The sequence below is a fragment of the Phyllostomus discolor genome, chromosome 2 (genome assembly GCF_004126475.2).
Source record: "Phyllostomus discolor isolate MPI-MPIP mPhyDis1 chromosome 2, mPhyDis1.pri.v3, whole genome shotgun sequence".
In the NCBI taxonomy this organism is placed as follows: Eukaryota; Metazoa; Chordata; class Mammalia; order Chiroptera; family Phyllostomidae; genus Phyllostomus; species Phyllostomus discolor.
The window spans coordinates 209802591-209820931 of NC_040904.2; the positions used below are offsets into that span (position 1 = coordinate 209802591).

An 18341-nucleotide genomic window follows, 5' to 3' on the forward strand; every position below is an offset into this window, starting at 1 on the left:
GGGGCTTTCCCCCAGAGGGTGTGGTGCTTGCTCCGGTGAGGCCGCATCTGGCCTCCAGACAGAGGTGACTGCCTGCCTCAGCCGGTATCCGCCACCTTCAGACTTCCAGACCCCTGTAGCCGGGTCCCGCTGCCCTCCCTGGCCAGCCAGTCCCTCTCCAGGTCCCACAGCCGGCTCGGAGACCACCTCGGGAGGCCTGTGACGGTGGTGGCAGACAGCAAAGATCAGCCGGGACCCCTCCAGGCTCAGCTCAGCCCCGTCGCCTCATGCTGTCCTTTCTCTTCTCCCCGGGGGGCCGGGCACCTGCCTTGTCCACGGAGCGCGCTGCATCCTGCACCGAGTGAGGAAAGGGCCGCACCCTCCTGTGCCTGAGGCGGCCACGGAGGCAGAGGCTCACGCAGTGAGGCCGGTGGATTCCCACCCTGGGGCCCGGGGCACTGGAGACGTGGGCACTTTGGAAACCCCGGCAGAGGTCACTCTAGACACCAGCTCTCTGATCTCAGGCAAGCTACATTCTTTTGCTGAGCCTCATTTTCCGTGTCTGTGAAACACTGGGAGCCGAGATGCTGGCTGCCTCACATTCTGTGGCAAACGCTGAGTCAAAGGGCTTGTAGGAAGAAGGGCCAGCCAGCGCACAGCGGGGGCTCAGCACATGCCGCTGCCCTTCGTTTCAGGGCACTGCTTCTGAGACGGCTCTCGCGTCAGGCCTGGTGGGAACTGCAGCAGCTGGCGGGGGAGGGGAAGGGCGCGGGATCCACGTCCCAGCCTCGCTGCCCGGTCAGTCGAGTGGCCCTGGCGAACCTGCATTTTCTCAGCTATCACAGTCGTGAGAACCTGCGAATATTCTTCTCCAAGCACTTCCCACATTCGCCCGCCGTGGGCCACGCCAGGAGGCGGTCCCATCCTTCTGTTCACTGCTGTGTCCCCACCCGGGACAGGGCCAAGTGCGCGGCAAGGGCTCTGCGTCTCTAACAGGAACACGTGTGAGGCAGGAAGCAGAGGACCCTCCCAGGAGGTGAAACTGACAAAGATGGACGTCTTCTCCCTGCCCCCACCCCCTCCCTGCGTCCCCCACAACTCAGTAGTGCAACGTGGGGTACAGGCAACCTCTGCGGAGGCCCCCCGCCCCGTGCCCCCTGCCCAGCCCAGCCGGCTCAGGGCTGACTTGCGGGGTTTCTGACTCACTCCAGTGTCTGGGGCTGACACGAACTGGGCAGCTCTTCACAGATTTGGGGTTGCGGGGAAAACCCTGGCTGGAAACGGGGCGAGGCGATGGGACTGGCTGTGTCACAGTTTGGGAAGTGTTTGACGAGGCTGCCAGGGCTTCATCTGCCCGGCCCCTTGCTCACGGTCCGCATGGCCACGGAGGGAGTTGACAGGGAGCCCTACACGTGCCCCGGTGGCCGGTTCTCACGATCACGTGGCTACAGGGCCAAACATGGGTGGGGCGCCACCAGGATGGAGGGTGCTGGTTTCCGGGGGGCGGGCTGGTCCGGGCCGAGGACTGGGGAGTCAGCAGGGAGTCTCCCTGTCAGGCTGTCCCGGGAACACACACACGGTCCTCGCCGGGCAGCTCCACAGTCTCAGCTCTGCCAGGACAGAGCAGCCCGCCCTGGGGGACAAGTCCCAGGAGGGCCCAGGCCGTCCCCTGGGATGTCCTTGGCAGGTCCCTCACCTGTCTGCTCCCAAAGGTCTACAGCAAGCGTTCCTGACCCTTCCTGAGTGCGCACCCTGCTGAGAGTGCCAGCTATGGGCCCTGGTACCCGATTACACATGCGCACTCTCCACGGGAAACCCTGCATGGTGTCAGGGTTCAGGACCGAGGGCCTGTTCCTTGAACCACTTATAGGAAGGGGAGCTCCGCCGAGGCCCCCAGACCTGAGCTGGCAGGCTCACCTGGAGGGAGTTGGTAAAAGCCTCCCACCCGCTGCCCCTCCCCTGCTGGCTCCTCCCCGCTCCCCCACAGCAGGCGGGCAGCCACCTCACTCAGAGCAGCGGGCTGCTGGGGTTCCATGGAAACAGCTTATTGCCCTTCCTCTGCCCTTCGCTCTCCCCCCCTTGGGGCCACGGCCACGCTTTCCCTTCCTCAGCCCGCCCACCTGGGGAGCGCTGGGCTTCCCCTCTCTCAGGGTCCCCGAGGCACCAGGGCGGCGTCTCACACCCACAGAGCTGCCCTTGGTCTCCAGGGTCTAGGGAGCAGCTAGGGGCTGCATGCGTTTAACTCAGATCTGACCCAGCGGGGGTTTGGGGAGTAGGCTCCCTCCTCCGACGGGTGGAGAGGAAGTGGGGCAGAGCACGAGTGGACATGACCAATGGCCTAGAACAAGCCTGTCTTCACTCTGAGTCAGCCATTCCTTGGAGAGGGCTGGGCCGACACCGCCTTCCCTCTGGCCCCTGGGGCAGACCCCTGCTTTGGGGGTGGGGGTGGTAGGGGGTGGTCGCCTGAGCCAGTGGCCCACAACCTAGGAAGCGTCAGCTCCTGCGGGGCTGGGAGTGGCTGCCTCCTTCCCAGGGAGCTGTGGGCCTTTCCTATTACTTTAGTTTCCTGTTGCTGCTGCAACAAACGGCCACAGACTTAGTGGCTTAAAACAACACAAATTTATTCTTACAGTTCGGACGGTCAGACCTCTAACATCGGTCTGACTGGGCTAATCCGGTGTCGGCGGGGCTGGCTCCGCCGGGAAGCTCTGAGGGAGAACCGTGTCCCGCCCTTTTCCAGGTCCCGGGGTCGCCTGCACTCCTCAGCCGGCGACCCTTCCTCAGCCCCCACTCCCTGCTCTGTCACTGTGGCTTCCCTCCCGGAAGGGTCTCTGGGATCTCATCGCCCACGGGATAATCCGGGGTAACTGCCTTGTCCAAAGATCCTCCTGACATGCGCGCAAGGTCCCTTTGTGCCACACGAGGTCACGTTCATGGATTCTGGGATTAGCACGTGGCTGTCTTGGGGCGCACCGTTCACCCCACTACGCTAGGCTGCAGGATCGCTGTGCCCTCCTGGCGCTTCAGTGACTGGGAGGGGGAAGAGTTGGGGGTCTTCTGCTTCGGGCTGTGCAGGGTCCCCCTGACCGTGTATTCCTAAGGTCCAGGCTGCACCAGCCGCCCCTTCCCACCAGAGAAACCCGCTGCGGTGCCTCCCGGGGAGGCAGCAGCCAAGTCTGGCTCGAAGTGCTGGTGCGAGGCGCCCAGGCCCGGGGGCGCCTGCTGGCTGCGACAAGCCCACGCCCGGGAGGGGGCCCCCGAGAGGGGTCCCGAGCCTGCTGAGGGTGCCAGGGAGACCACGAGACGAGCAGGCCCTGCGAGGATGGCACACGTCACCGGGGGGAGGCGTGGCCGCCGTGCTGCAGGGGTCAGAGGGAGAAGCCGGGGGGCATGGTCCTGGCCCACGACACGAGAAGGATGGTGACCGGAAGAGGCTCTGAGGTCGGTGAGAGAGCATCCCCGGCCCACAGCGTCTGGGGGTGAGGCCAAGGCCTCCCAGCGAGTGCCGCCCCGAAGTCCCAGGCCTCAGGCGTCTTGGTAACCAGAGAGCAGGTGGGCGGGGCGGGCAGGGGCAGGCCGGGGAGGCAGGGAGCCCCTGCTGCTACCTCCTCTCCATGTCCTGCATCTGCAAGCTGAGGGAGGTGAAGCTGGCCAGGAGGTCTGTCACCTCATCCACCTGCGGGAAAAAAGTGAGGCTCTGTCACTGGGTGTCAGGACAGGCCTAGGTGCCCGGGCCCCCTGTCCCCCTCCTGATAGCACAGGCCCAGAGGGCAGGCATTGTCTCCTCTCGGACGGCAGGTGCTGGCTTCACTGTGACTACGGAACAGCTGGCCGAGGGCTAACCCTGGGCAGCAGGCGGTCTCAGAGCGCCCCGGCGAGAAGGGCCACCGGCAGCTTCCCAGGCAGTGAGCAGAGGCGTGGGGGCCCACAGGGGGCTGCAAGCACACAGCACGGTTTGTAGAAGGACAGGGCCTCCCTCTACAAGGAGGGTCTGGCGGCCTCAGAGCAGGGGGGTGGGGTGGCCCTGCGGCGCCTGCCAGACCCTGGGCCCGGCCCCGCAGCCGCAGCTCACCTGCTCCCTGGTGCTCGTCATCTGGAGGCGGGTGCACAGGTCGTCCAGCCGCTCCCGCTGCTCGTGCCGCCCCAGGCGCTCCAGGTACTCCCGCAGCATCTGGATGATCTGGAAGGAGAGCGGGCTGGGCCGGGGTCCCCGCCAGGAGGCGCGGGGAGGCCTGCCGCTGCTGGGCAGAGGCACAGTGGAGTGGGGGCCAACCCGGGTAGAGCAAAGTGGCTGGCAGCACCGCCGACACTGGAGGCGGGGTGTCTGTGGTGAGGGTGGCACCTGCCCACGGGCTGGCAGGAGAGGGGCACTCACTCACCTGCTTCACCTCCAGCCGCACGGCCTCCAGGCACTGGGAGTGGCCTTCCTGCAGGATGTTCAGCTTCGACTTGGCCAGGTGCAGGGGCGTGCGGCCAGCCCGGTCCAGGGCGTCTACACGGGCCCCTGTGGGAGCGGCAGACGTGAGCGTGCTGGGGCCGCGGGTGAGAGAGGAGGGCGGAGGGGAAGGCGGCACATACCTCCTCGCAGCAGCGTGGTGATGACGGGGACGTGGTTGGTGCAGGCCGCTGGGGAGGAACAGGGACGTGAGAGAGCAGGGCCACCAGGGCTTGGCCCCGGCTGCCCGCTGAGGGGGAGGTGGCACCGTGTCTCTGAGTGTGCTCCTGAGAAGGCGTGGGCAAGGCAGCAGCTCGGTGGGACTCAGGGGTGAAGTCCAGCCCCCTCCCTGTACCCCTGGGGAAGCTGAGTCCCGGCTGAGTCAGCCACAGGGCAGGACCAGCTGCAGGCTTCCCCGCCCTGGCAGAGCTGCTGCTGTCAATTATGTCACTAGGCCAGTTCTGCTCAGGGCACGGCCAACCAGTGACGGACAGGGAAGCCCATGGCGCACAGACTGGGGGTGGGGCTCTCTCTAGATGACAGGATATCCTGCTGGGAGCCTGCAGGACCCCCCCCCCCCCCCCCGCCCGTCACCAGAGGAGCCCATCGGTGCCGCAGACAGCGGTGTCCTGGCGGCTTTCCGGGCACTCACCCAGGTGCAGCGGCGTGTTCCCCAGCCCGTCTCGCTGGTTGGGGTCGGCGCCGTGGTCCAGCAGCAGCTGCACTGGAGATGGGAAAACCCAAGAGGAGCTGTCGGAGGCTTCTGAGGCCGGGACCCTCACCCCCACCCCTCACCCGGCTAAAGAGGCCCACTCACAGTGCAGACATAGAGACTCTGCAAGGTTCCCCATGTCATTTCCCTCCCTGCCTCCCTCACTCCCTCCCTCCCTCGTGGAGTTCATGTGCAGGACCCTGAGGGCCAGGAAGCGAAGATTCCATGAGGCCCTCCTGGCCGATGCAGGTGTTATGGGGCTGAGATTTTAAGGGTCAAAGAAAGCTCTTCCAACAGCAGTGGCTGCCCGGGAGGGGCCTCAGGAGCACACCCCGCCCCGTTCACAGCCGAGCGCCACAGTGGGAATCGGACAGACACGGTGCTGCGGGCCACCTCAAGGGGGGGCTGTGGCATCGCCAGGGCTCCTCAATTACCCGTGCGGGCAGGCTGACTCGCAGCGAGGGCCAGGCCGAGTGTCTCACCACACGCAGAAACTAATTCTAGAGGCCTACGGACCTAGCACGAGAGCTCGGTCAGGCTTGTAGAGGAAAACGGCACACTATCTTCATGATCTCGGGAGAGGCAAAGATTTCTTAAATAGGTCACAAAAATACTCACCATAAAAAAGACTGAAAAGTTCATTAAAATTTAAAAGAACGTGTATTCATCAAAAGGCAAGCTCATTCAGAGAATAAAAAGGCAAGCTCAGGAAGGTAAGTCATTTATATTTACTAAATGATTTGTAACCAGAATAATCAATAAAAGATAGGCACATGTTTAAAAAATGGACAGCCCTGGCTGCTGTGGCTCAGTGGACTGAGCGCCGGCCTGCAAACCAAGGGGTTGCTAGTTCGATTCCCAGACAGGGCATATGCCTGGGTTGCAGGTCCCCAGCAGGGGGTGCACAAGAGACAACCACATATTGATGTCTCTCTCCCTCTCTTTCTCCCTCCTTTCGCCCTCTCTAAAAATAAATAAATAAAATAAAATATTTAAAAAATAAAATATGGACAAAATACTTAAACAGATACCCCACAAAAGAGGATATAAAATGGCCAACAAATAGAAAGATCTGCTCCACAACGTTGGCTGTCAGAGAAATGCAAACGAAACCACAGTGAGATACCGCCACCCCAAAATGGCTAACATTAAAGAGAGACAATACCAAGTGCGATACCGAGGGTGTGCAAATACCTGGAACTCTCCTACCACGCTGGGAGGGAGTGCACGTTGGTCCAACCACCCGGGGGAGGTTCGGTAGCACCTACTAGAGCTGAGTACACGTGCACCCGGTGACCCCACCGTTCCGTCCCCGGGTTTACATCTAACGCAGGGAAGCGCTTACATCCACCCAGCCACACTCGAAAGAACGTTCACAGCCATTGCATTCATTCGTAGCCCAAACCTGGAAACTACACGGACGCCCATCCTTGGTGGGAAGGGTGAGCTGTCACACGGCACACAGCGAAATACTACCCAGCAAGGAGACAGGACACGCAGCCTTCAGAAACGAATCTCAGGGTGTAAGTTTGAATGAAAGAAGCCGAGGTACAAAGGAGTGCGAACTCTACGCGTGCGCCTCCGCTCGCGTGAGACGCAAACACAGGCGGAACCAGGGCAAGGGCGAGCGGGTCCGCAGCAGCGTGAGGGCTGGGCGGAGCTGGGCGGGGTCGGGGGTCCGGGGAAACACTCGGTGTCTTGATCTGGGGCGTGGTTACGACAGTGCGGCGCACAGAAAGGTCACTGTTTGTAAGTTATACCACACCCCAAAGAGACCCCTGAAAACAAGGGCTGTCCGGCTGCAGCCTTGGCACTGAGTAAAGGTGGCTGCGTGTCTGGAGGGACCAGCCCCTGCCTCCAGGCGATGGTGTTTTTCCCCTAGGGTTCCCTTCCCCCGTCTGGCAGTGCCGGGTCCACAGGCTCGGGGAGTGAGCGGAGGGGCACCGCCCGGGCTGTGCAGGCAGCAGCTCTTCCCCAGCCCTGCCCTGCCCCTTGGCCGCAAGACTCACCAATCTGGTCGTTGCCGTTGCAGGAGGCAAAGTGCAGAGCCGTGCGGCCCTTGTCATCTGCTGCACAGGGATCCGCGCCGTCTTCCAGCAGCTGCTGCACTGACGCCACCAAGGCAGAGGGAAGCAGCAGGGACAGAGTGACAGTGTTAGCTGAGCCGCCGTCCCCAGCGGATCAGAGGGGTGCTCGGGGGCCCTGCCGGGCAAGGCACTGCCAATGCACGGGACAGCTAGTCCCTCCCGGATGCTTGCCCCATGGGCACTGCCATGTCAAGGGGCTTGTTTTCCTGAGGGCACAGCTACAGCCACGGATTCTGGGTGCTCAGACTCCTTGTCCAGTGATAGAAGGATCCTGGCCCTCAGAGTCAGGATGTCCAGAGTCACAGAGATCCCCATCATGGACTTGGCCCAGGCCACCACCTAAACTTGGATGCATATCCACTCCAGCTGGACACAGCTGCCCGAGCTGTTGGTTGGCGCTTGCTTTGCTCCCAGGAGGCAGCCCTTTCAAGTGGACAGAGCACAGGTTCCAGAGTCACACACACGAAACCCCGGGCTAAGCTAAGCTAAAAGGGAAGGAGCACATTGCCCATGGTGTGGGGCATTGGAAAGAGCTGGGCTGGGAGTCAGAGGGCCCAGATTGGGGCCCCAATTCATCTGCAAATGGCAGTAATTGCTGCCCCGCAGACCAGAGCTGCTGTGATGGGAATAATGGATGTAAATGTCCTCCTCTGAAAATCACGGAACCACTATAAAATGCGAGGCATTAGCTATTGCATGGACACGTCCAACTAAAATGCAGAAATTGCTGCCAACAGCATTTTAGGGCAGGGAACGTCTGCTTCAGCAAACCTCTCAAGGACTTGAGTCCTTCCAGACAAGGCCCGGGAACCTCCTCCTCCACGAACCTTCCCTGACTCCTCAAGCTGAGTGAGCCGCTCGCTCTCCCGCGCCCGAGTGCAGCCCGCTGCTCCCACACTGACGTGCTGTGATGCCGTTTTAGAGTGGCTGCGGCGGTACACTGAGCCCCCGCCAGGGGTTGGGTGGCTGACTGCCAGGCCCCTCGGCCACCTGGCAACGTGTCAGGCCCATTTCACAGACCCCGTGACGCCAGCCCAGAGAAGTCATATGACGTGTCCAAGCCAAGTTCGCGCGGCTGACAGCAGGTCAAGCTGGGGCGTGAACCCGCACTTCGCTGGCTCCAGAACCTAAACCTCTCCGACTGAATACGTAACTACGCTTTTCGGGGGGTTTATCTTAGACATGCTATTGCTTTACTGTTCTCTTCTCCAACTGTACTATTGGGGTTTTGTTTTATCTTAACACCTCGAGCCGAGATACTACTCGTCTTGAGCAGTGAAGGTGGCCAGCTGACTGCGTGAACCAACGTGGGCGAAGGCTCACGAGAGGGGAGCGGAAGTAAGAACGTGGGGCATCCCAGTGTTCACACCAGTCCGGTCACCAAAAGAGAGCCCGTGTCAGAGAGACACAGAACGCTACAGCAGCCGGTTCTACTCTACGGTTTGTGCAGTCACAGTCTGTGGAAAGCATTTTAGCAACATCCATCAGAAGCCATCAAAACACGCATAGCCTTTGAGGCGACAGTCCCATACCCAGGCGGTTAGCTTACAAGTGAAGTGCCGCCCTGGCTGGCATAGCTCAGTGGATTGAGCACGGGCTGCGAACCAAAGTATTGCAGGTTCGATTCCCAGTCAGGGCACATACCTGGGTTGCAGGCCACGGCGCCCAGCAACCGCACATTGATGTTTCTCTCTCTCTTTCTCCCTCCCTTCCCTCTCTAAAAATAAATAAATAAAATCTTAGAAGAAAAAAGTGAAGTGCCTGTGTGCAGACATGTAATTGACTACGGCGCTCTTCCTTTGTCCCTTCAAAGGTGCTGTGCGCACGTAGCCACTAAATATTGCGACTGTAATTGAGGAATGGAGTTGTAAAGGATTTTTTGCTTTTTACTTTATAAGCTTTAGAAAAATCGTACAGTCACGTATCCATTCTATAAAGGGGAAAAATAACACTTCCATTTTGAAAAACAAACAGTTACAAAGACTATGAAAAATGGGTATGACACTCAAAAATTACGCGGGCGACAGAACCGAGCACCATGTGCAAGCCCATAGAAAAAAGTCCTCCGAGCAGAGCCCTGGCCGGGCGGCTCAGATGACTAGAGCGTCGTCCAGATACGCCAAGGACGTGGGCTCGATCTCCAGTCAGGGCACAAGTAAGCATCAACCAATGACTGCGCAACTAAGTGGAACAACAGCATTGACATTTTCTTTCTCTCTCTCACATCAATAAATAAAATTTAAAAAAAAATTTCTCTGCATAGGAAGAACTGGAAGGATATTCACCAAAACATCAACAGAGATTAAATTCCTTGCTGACCTTACGGATGTTTTACTTATCCGTAAAACTTATTTACTTTTAAATGCATATATTATTTCCATACTTAAAAGATTTTCTGCCCTGGCTGGCGTAGCTCAGTGGATTAAGTGCGGGCTGAGAGCCAAAGCATCACAGATTCGATTCCCAGTCAGGGCACATGCCTGGGTTGCAGGCCACAGCCCCCAGTAACCACACATTGATGTTTCTCTCTCTCTTTCTCTTTCTCCCTCCCTTCCCTCTCTAAAAATAAATACATAAAATCTTTGGAAAAAAAAAGATTTTCAATGATTATGAATTCATAGAACAGCACTTATGGTTTAACAATAGCAGGGGATAAATTCTGTGTCCACTGTAATTGCTTAACTCTACAAAAAAACCCCACAAAACAATAAATGTGCACGAAAGAAACAAAGTGCCAACCATAAAAGAAAAGGAGTGAAGAGGCTGACCCTGTGGCCAGTTTCGCCATCGGAGCCCCGCGAGAGCCTGGTAAATCTAATGGCCCTCCTGATTTGAAGATGGGTGTGTTAGAGGCTCTGAATGGAAAAGCACCTCCTTTCTCTCCAGATAATAAAACCGTGACGTGAACACCGTGGAAGGGGAGTTTCGTTAAAATATTCTCTGGTCACACACCAGAGATAATAAAAAGAGACTGCTTATCATTTTTCCTGGAAAAGCTGTCTAGGTTGCTGCCCAAATATTCCAAAATATTAACGCTCACGGAAAAGAGACCCAAGTGAAGAGCTGAACAGCGCTCCGGTTTCCAGGCCTGCCCGCTGCGCTATGCCAGGGAAAAGGGCGCCACTTCACGGCCCACAGTGCAACACCCCAGCTCCGGAGCTGAGCGGCCTCCTCTCCACGCCTGCCGGGCAAGGGACCGCCTATCCCAAACCCCTCAATCCATCTATGCTCACGTTTCTTCTGTTGACCACCGCATCCCGCCACAAAACAGAATGACGCCCCCTTGAGGTAGGCAGCGTAAGGGCTCCTGAAGACGCCACACCCTAATCCCTGGAATTTATGGATACTTACCCTACACACCCAAAAGGGACTTTGCAGATGTGACTAAGGTTAGGGACCTTGAGCTAGGAACATTATCCTGGATATTCAGGCCCAATTTAATCACAGAAGTCCCTAATATCAGAGAACCCTTCCCTGCTAGGAGGTCCAGCGAATGGCAGTGTGAGAAGTCAGTCCATTATTGCTGAAGGCGGAGAAGGGTGGCCTCCCAAAGCTGATAAAGGCAGGGAAACGGAGGCTCACCTAGAGCCTCCGGAAAGAAACACGGCCCTGCAGACACCTTGACCCCAGCCTGGTGGGAGCTGTGCTGACCTCCTGACCTATGGCACTGCAAATACATTTGTGTTGTGTTATACCACCGTGTTTGTGGTAGTTTGTTACAGTAGCCATAGGAATGAATATACCACTTTCCCCTAATTTACAGAAAGAATTAAGTCAGTGGATAAAATTAAAACTGTTTTCCTCTACCTTGTCCTTCTCCCTTGGATACTGAAACTGCCCTATCACCTAGTGAGTGCTGGAGAGCAATAACAAAACAAAACAAAACAAAAACAGAGTGGAGTCCTGCGGGAACCCCTCCCATGCCTTCCAGGTGTTCTGCCAAAGAGCAAGTCTGAGAACCAGTGACCCAATTACCACTAAGCCTCAGTGAGCCGTTGAAGGCGGCTGCCCTGTGCGGACGGCAGCTCTGCTGACAGCTAGAATCCACGGTTCAATCCCATTGCCCAGAAACTCCCCAAAGTTCCTAATCTGACAAGCGTCAGGGATATACAAAGGGAGATGTGGTCTCCACCATCAAGGAGACCGACCACAGAGTGATAAATGCTAAGACATCGGGAAATCCATGGGGACAGGGAAGCATGGGAAGCGAGCACCTAAGCCAGGCATAACTTCTGCAAGATGCCCCTGCAGTGCGCACGGCCGGTGGGATGAGCTGTCGGACCGAACGAATTCATGCACTGTCTTCCCAGGTTCCAGTTCTGGGGATTTCCCCTCCCCTAACCCGCCCGTGGCGCCGCATCCACTTTGCACACTCACCTGTTTCCACGTCATTGGCATTGGCCGAGTCCCTCAGCCTCTTCAGAGCTGTGAAGAGAGTAAGAAAGCGCCAGTTTGTTTTTTAAAACTATTTTATTTAAGATTTTATTTACTTATGTTTAGAGAGAGGGTAAGAGAGAGAAAGAGAAACACTGATTGGATGCCTCTCGCACACCCCCAGCTGGGGACCTGGCCTGCACCCCAGGCACATGCCCGGACCGGGAATCAAATCTGTGACCCTTCAGTTTGCAAGGTGGTGCTCAACCCACTGAGCCACAGGAGTGCCAGTTTAAAAAACAACGGCAGCAGTAGATGTGGTGAAGCAGAAAGTGGACGGCTTCCTAGTGTACCCACCATTCCGCCACAGTAGCATCTAAAGAGAAAGAAAGTTGCCAGGATACAAGAGTCCCTGGCCCCGGGGACAAAGAGAACCTTGAAATGTGGTACAGCTAGTGCAAAAGCCCCATTCTGTAGCAAATCCGCCAAGGCCACTGGAGCCAGATCCTGAACCTGCCACTTGTAGTAGCTGGGCGGCCTGAGCAAGTTAGTGGACAACTAACTCCTGGGCCTCGGGTCTGCCACCTGCAAACAAGGCTGCGCTCCATCCCGACAGCCCCGAGTTACTGCCGGACGAGATGAGATGTTTGCATGGAGTTCTCTGTGAACAGGTCACACAGATAATTTTACATTCTCCTTCAAAACAGGCCACTCCCAAATGACTTAAATTTGGTAATCCCTCGGCAGAAACATTTTCTCCTGCGATGGCACCACTTCTGTATTAGAGGCTAATAGAAAGCCAGGCCTTCCTCCTCAGAAAAACGGTCAAAATTTGCGACTCAGATACACAATGATTCCTCACATCTGCAGAGTACTTGACGGGTTATACAGGACTCTACTCTGAAACTCTTACTTAATCTTTGTAACACCACGAAGGCGTGGGTGGAGTCGCACAGACAGAACTAGAAGGGACTCTAAATTTAGTCTCCATTCGTATACTGTTCCCGAGTTCCTCCCCACGTCACCCACAGATTGCAAGGACAGTAGACGTGTTACAGCAGGAGCCTGGGTTTGGCAGATCTGGCACTAACGCTCGCTCAGCCAGCGTTCTGGCTCGGTGATCCCAGCAAGGCATTTTCTCCGGGCCTGTTTCCCTTCCCTAAAATGGGATCCGTGCCTGCATCTCAGTGAGTTATTATTGTGAGAATCAGAAACGATCACAACAGTGTTTGGCGCACAACAGAAGCAGGTTAATGATTATATATGCACTAGCTTCCTTAACTCTCACAAAATCTCTGTAACCCGGGTATTGTAGTCATTTTACAAGTGAGAAAACTAAGGCCGAAAGGTTCTACAGCTTGCCTCAGGCGGAAAGGAGCCAGAGGAGTGCAGCCCGGCTCTGTGCATTGAAACTAGTCGGTAGGACTTGGCCACAGGCTCGAGCCTGCTCCCCACCCCCCATAGTAAAAGTATTCCCAGTGTCCCATTTTATTATCTATTAATAAACATCTGCGCTCATGAAAAGTTCCTATTCGGGAATGGCCAAGTGTGAAGACTTTTTTTCTTTCCATTCATGGTCCTTCGCAGTTAGTTATACGTAGTAATTGCTACCACTGAAAGGAGACTCAGGGGTCACTCTGGGCCCTTAGATCGGATGTCGGAGGGCTCCAGACAGACGCGGCCTGGGTCCCCGCGGAGGGCCGGGCCCGCCTCCCGCGCGATCCTCACCGTGCACCTCCTTGCCCATGGGCCCGAATCGGCGGTGGGGCCTGGCAGCGCGCCTCAATCGGCCGGCGGGGATCTTACAGAGCAGCTCATCGCGGGGCTCCGAGTCCTTCTGCCACAGGACGTGGAGGTAGCGTAACGGGGACTGGGCCCCGCTGGACCCCCGTCCCGGGAGGCTCGCGCTGCAGTCAAGCGCAGACCCGAAGTCTGCGAAGGAGAAGAGGCCCTCGGGGCCCGTCAGCGGCTCCGGCGCCACCGCGCACTCTCCATCAGAGCTCGAGCGTCCAGATCGCGGCTCGTTGTCCGCGCCCCCGGCGGCGGCTGCCATGGCAACAGTTCCGCGCCGGCCCGGCCGCTGGAGCCTCGTTCCGGACGGACCAACCGACCCACTTCCCTCCGCCCTAAGCCTCGCTGTCAGCGGGCTAGCTGGAGGGACGGCCTGCAACCACGGCAACGGAGCGGGCGCTGATCTCCGGTCGCGAGCTGGAGCTCTCCGAACCAATGAAAACTCTTCCATGCTAAGACCCTCCCTTCAACCCGGCGAGCTCGGGCACTAGAATTGGTTTCCGGTAGAGTGACTGGCGGGCATAAGAACCAATCATATTTTTGAAGTGCCCAACACCGGAGCCAATAAAACAGATGAATTTAGGATATTTTTTCCCATTTCCTATATCGGCTCAGAAGAAAGATAACGGGCAAATGCGTTATCCAATCACATTAAGATGATATGCAGCCAATCGGAAAGGAATGTCGAGAAGCCAAACTTGAGGGAGAAATAAACATACATAGATTTTAAATCAATGAACGTGAAAAAATACTTCCCACAATTGCATAGTGTAAGTAGGAAAATGAGAATATGCTAACATTTTGTCTGTCGCCACGAACCGAGGAGTAATAGCTTCTGAATGCGATAGATCCCTTTATTCAGGGTTCTCTCGGTAACCCCGGCGTTGATCACTGATTTACAAAAAATTTTAACTCAACGTGGTTACACCAGAGCGACGCTACAGTCCGAAAGCCAGTCACTGAGCCAGGCAATTCTCTGTGTTAAGTTCTGGACGCAGGACCAGACTCCATTCCCGCGGAGATGCTCATAGTCCTACGCGAGAAGTCCGAGCGGGAAACCCCGGCGTATTCCGCAGACAGGTAATGTGAAGGTTAGCAACAATGCAACTGGGCGCCCTGTTCTGTAAGAATCTTCACGACCCTGTACCCGAGGAAAGAGTGAGGATAAGGAATGTATAAAATGAAGTCACTTCGAGTTGCTAAAATGAATAGTATGGAGGTTGAGACATGAGGAAAGACTCTTCTTGTTCTAACTAGCCTGGTAACTTACTCTTTAACCTTCCAGTTAACTCTTTTTTTTTTTAAATTGTATTTGAGGCTCACAACATGGCTCTGTGATAATGAAGACTGATATCACAGACACATAAGATCAAGTCGATTGACCATTTGTTCTTTTTTAAAAATTTTTTTAAAGATTTTATTTATTTATTTATTTTAGAGCAGGAAGGGAGGGAGAAAGAGAGAGAGAAACATCAATGTGCGGTTGCTGGGGGCCGTGGCCTGCAACCCAGGCATGTGCCCTGACTGGGAATCAAACCTGCAATGCTTTGGTTTGCAGCCCAAGCTCAATCCACTGAGCTACGCCAGCCAGGGACCCAGTTAACTCTTTAACTTGCCTGAATGTGCATCTGGACAAAACCAGACGTCTGGATAACCCTCTGATTACCTTCTTGCCCCAGGACCCACATACCCAGACCTCCTCGCATGTGGCTGATAATTGTCCGGGACCAGTCCTACAGCTAAGAATGCCGGACTGATAATTCTCAAGAATGTACTTTTTACTATAAGAACTTTAAAAAAATCTCCATCTGAAGATATGTTTATTGATTTTAGAGAGAGGGATATCGGCATGGGGAAGAAACATCAACTGGTGGGTTGCCTCCTGTGAGCCCCCGACCAGGGCTGGAACCCACAACTTCTTCTTGTACGGGATGATGCTCCAATCAACTGAGCCACCCGGCCAGGGCTGCTGTAAGAACTTCTCTTTCTTCTATGGAACACTTCTTGGTTTTGGCCTAGCTCTGTTCCCAGTTTGTATATTCTAAGACCCTTAAATAAATCTTATCATTTGTTTCTGGCCAAAGCCTCCAGACTTTTCAAGTTTGTTCGACACACCCCACAAACAATTATATAAGGTGGACAAGGAGGGCCATCCCTACTTTACAGATGAGGAGCGGAAACCAGAGAGACAAGGGACTTGTTCGTGCGTGCCCAGCTTTCTCAGGACTGGGGCTTGTGTCCAGGCAAACGTTCTTCCATCTCATTCAACCCAGTTAAATGTAATATTTCTCTGATGGTTGAGAAGCAATTTCAGAGTTTGCAGTGCCCTCAGAACACCATTGTGAGGTGTACCACTGTCCTGTGCAAAGGAAAATGTTATTTGAAGTCCTCTGCCCTATAACCAAAGAATGTATGCCAACTCCACTTATAATCAGAAGAAAACAAAGGAAAGAAATAAACACTGAACGTGTACCAGTTACCAAGTGCTTGATATATGACTATTCCACCGTGTAGTTCTCCCTCCCAAGGGCCTGAAAAGGTAGATATTATTACACCCACTTGCAAGTCAGTAAATTGAGGTCTTGAGATGTTGTATGAATGGTCCAAGGGTAGATGGCTAGAAAGTTGAAGAACTGGGATTTTCCATCACACTGCTTTTTTTATTTTAAAAAAATTATTGATCGCCCTGGCTGGCATAGCTCAGTGGATTGAGCACGGGCTGCGAACCAAAGCATCACAGGTTCGATTCCCAGCCAGGGCACATGCCTGGGTTGCAGGCCACAGCCCCCAGCAACCGCACATTGATGTTTCTTTCTTTTTTTTTCCCTCCCTTCCCTCTCTAAAAATAAATAAATAAAAATGTTTTTAAAATTATTGATTGATTTGAGAAAGGGAGAGAGAGAAACATTGCTTTGTTGTTCTGCTGATTGATGCGTGCATTGGTTGTTTCTTGTGTGTGCCCTGACCGGGGATCAAACCCAGTACCTTGGCGTATCGGGACAGTGTTCTAACCAACTGAGCTAGCCAGCCAGGGTCACATGGCTTTTTTTTAAAGTTTTTATTTATTTATTTTTAGATAGAGGGGAAGGGAGGGAGAAAGAGAGGGAGAGAAACATCAGTGTGTGGTTGCCTCTCACACACCCCCTACTGGCAACTTAGCCCACAGCCCAGGCATGCACCCTGACTGGGAATTGAACTGGCGACCCTTTGGTTCACAGACCAGCGCTCAGTCCACGGAGCCACACCAGCCAGGGCCACACGGCTTCTTTAAATGAAGAACCTAAAGATTTGAACTGACATCTGTGTATTTATACCTCATGCCTGCTGCACTGATCCTGAAATAACTTTATTATTCATCCCTCCTTTTTTCCATGTAATCACCTCCAAGGGAGTCTTCATGCCTCCAGTCTCTCTGCAGAATAGAAGGGGCCCTTGCTGCCTAACGCTCGATTCTCTTCTCGTCTCTAGGATCCTCCTGCCCTTTGAGCTCAGGTAACCTCCAAACCCTTCATCCTATCGAGGAAGACCAGTGTCTTCCTCCCGCCAGCCCAGCAGGTGTGGTCTTTAAGAAGCTTGGTCTACCATTACGCTTGCATTGCCACAAATCTTTTCATCTAGAGGTAGTTGTTACTTCTGATTTTTAAATCAACTTTGTTGAAGTGTAAATTACACAGCCCAACTTCCTGTGTGTTTCAGGAACCACTGGTTATTTTGGATTAGAGGAATAGGATGTAGGTTAAACGTGAACCCAGTTAACCTCAGCCTCAGGGTTTTAGACTGGAGCTTGAAGTTGTTTTCCCCCATAATTCTTTGCTCAGCACCTGGCACCAGCGTATTGCAGCTCTTTGGCTGACTGATGAATGGAGTGAGTGAATGAGTAAAGATAGTCTAGCCCGGTGGTTAAGACCATGAACTTTGGAGCCATAAATCTGTGGGCTGTGGTTTTGGGCATGTGACTTGACCTTTCTGAGCCTCAGCTTCCTCATCTGTAAGATGGAAGTAACAGTGGTACCCATAGCATGCGGTTACCACAGGGCCGAATGATGTGATCTGAGTACTGAGCAGGATGCAAAGTTTGTGCTTGAAAAAAGGGCAGCTGTTGTTGTTATTATAAATAAGGGTAGGATACATGCAAAACCGACACGATAGTGCGCATAGCACGCTGGCTTGAACTTGACCTACCGCTCCTGCAAGCTTTCATACACAAGTCATTTATATTTGGTCAATCAGTGAATAAAACAAGAAGCACCTGACGGGAGACAAAGACAATACCTCTGTTTGCCTTGTGGGAAAAGCTTGTGCCTGGATTCCCAGGACCTGGGCTCTGAGTCCCGTCCGACCCAAACTTACCTCATGGTTTGGGGATGTCTCCTTTCTTTGGGCTCCGGTCTTCCCATGAGAAGTTTTTTTTGGGACTGCGAATGACCCTGGCTCAGGCCAGATTCAGCAGGCTGGCTTTCCTTCCGTTCTTTCCCTCATCCTGTTGGCCTTCACAGTATTTTAGAGCGATTTGAACTGGTTGCCAACATTTAAAAATCAAGAGCTTTCCTATAAAATGTTCTGTTTCCAGATGCTCTTAAAAATGGGAAAGTGCGGCAGCGCAGGACCAGCCCTGCGGCCTGAGTAGCGCAGCAGCTTCCCCTGTGGGGCGGGGGAAGAGGTAGCGCTACGGTTGGCCGCCACCCCGCTGCTCCACATCGAGGCCGAAAGGCAGCTGCCACTTACTGTCCTGCTCGTGCTGTTGTCATTCTTAGGTAGAGTTAACAGGAAATTAATATATTTCTTGTTGTTTTCAAACATGGAATAATGACAACGTGTGGAGTACTTGAAAATATGACGTGATGATTATGTTACCTTTTAGTATCGTGCTAGAGAATTTCTAGTAATCCCACATAAGGGACAGCTGACGTCCTGGGGAAGTCTAACTTGGACTGACAGTTGATTAGGACACAAGGATGTTTTA

At 54.7% G+C, this 18341-nt stretch overlaps 1 protein-coding gene across 2 annotated transcripts; it reads right to left on the bottom strand.

The window, feature by feature from the left end:
- Positions 1–2575: 2575 nt before the first annotated feature.
- On the bottom strand, positions 2576–13796 carry ANKRD54 (ankyrin repeat domain 54). Of its 2 annotated transcripts, none has more exons than XM_028532414.2 (8): positions 13316–13796; positions 11591–11638; positions 7136–7234; positions 5067–5138; positions 4558–4605; positions 4359–4483; positions 4052–4159; positions 2576–3655 (listed from the first exon to the last, which is right to left on the bottom strand). In XM_028532414.2, the coding sequence occupies exons 1-8, from the start codon at positions 13638–13640 to the stop codon at positions 3581–3583; spliced, it is 900 nt and encodes a 299-aa protein (XP_028388215.1). In that variant the 5' UTR covers positions 13641–13796; the 3' UTR covers positions 2576–3580. The 2 variants fall into 2 exon arrangements, with proteins under 2 accessions (XP_028388215.1, XP_035875498.1); XM_036019605.1 differs by having other exon boundaries at positions 7136–7229; positions 13316–13454.
- Between the last annotated feature and the right edge of the window lie 4545 nt (positions 13797–18341).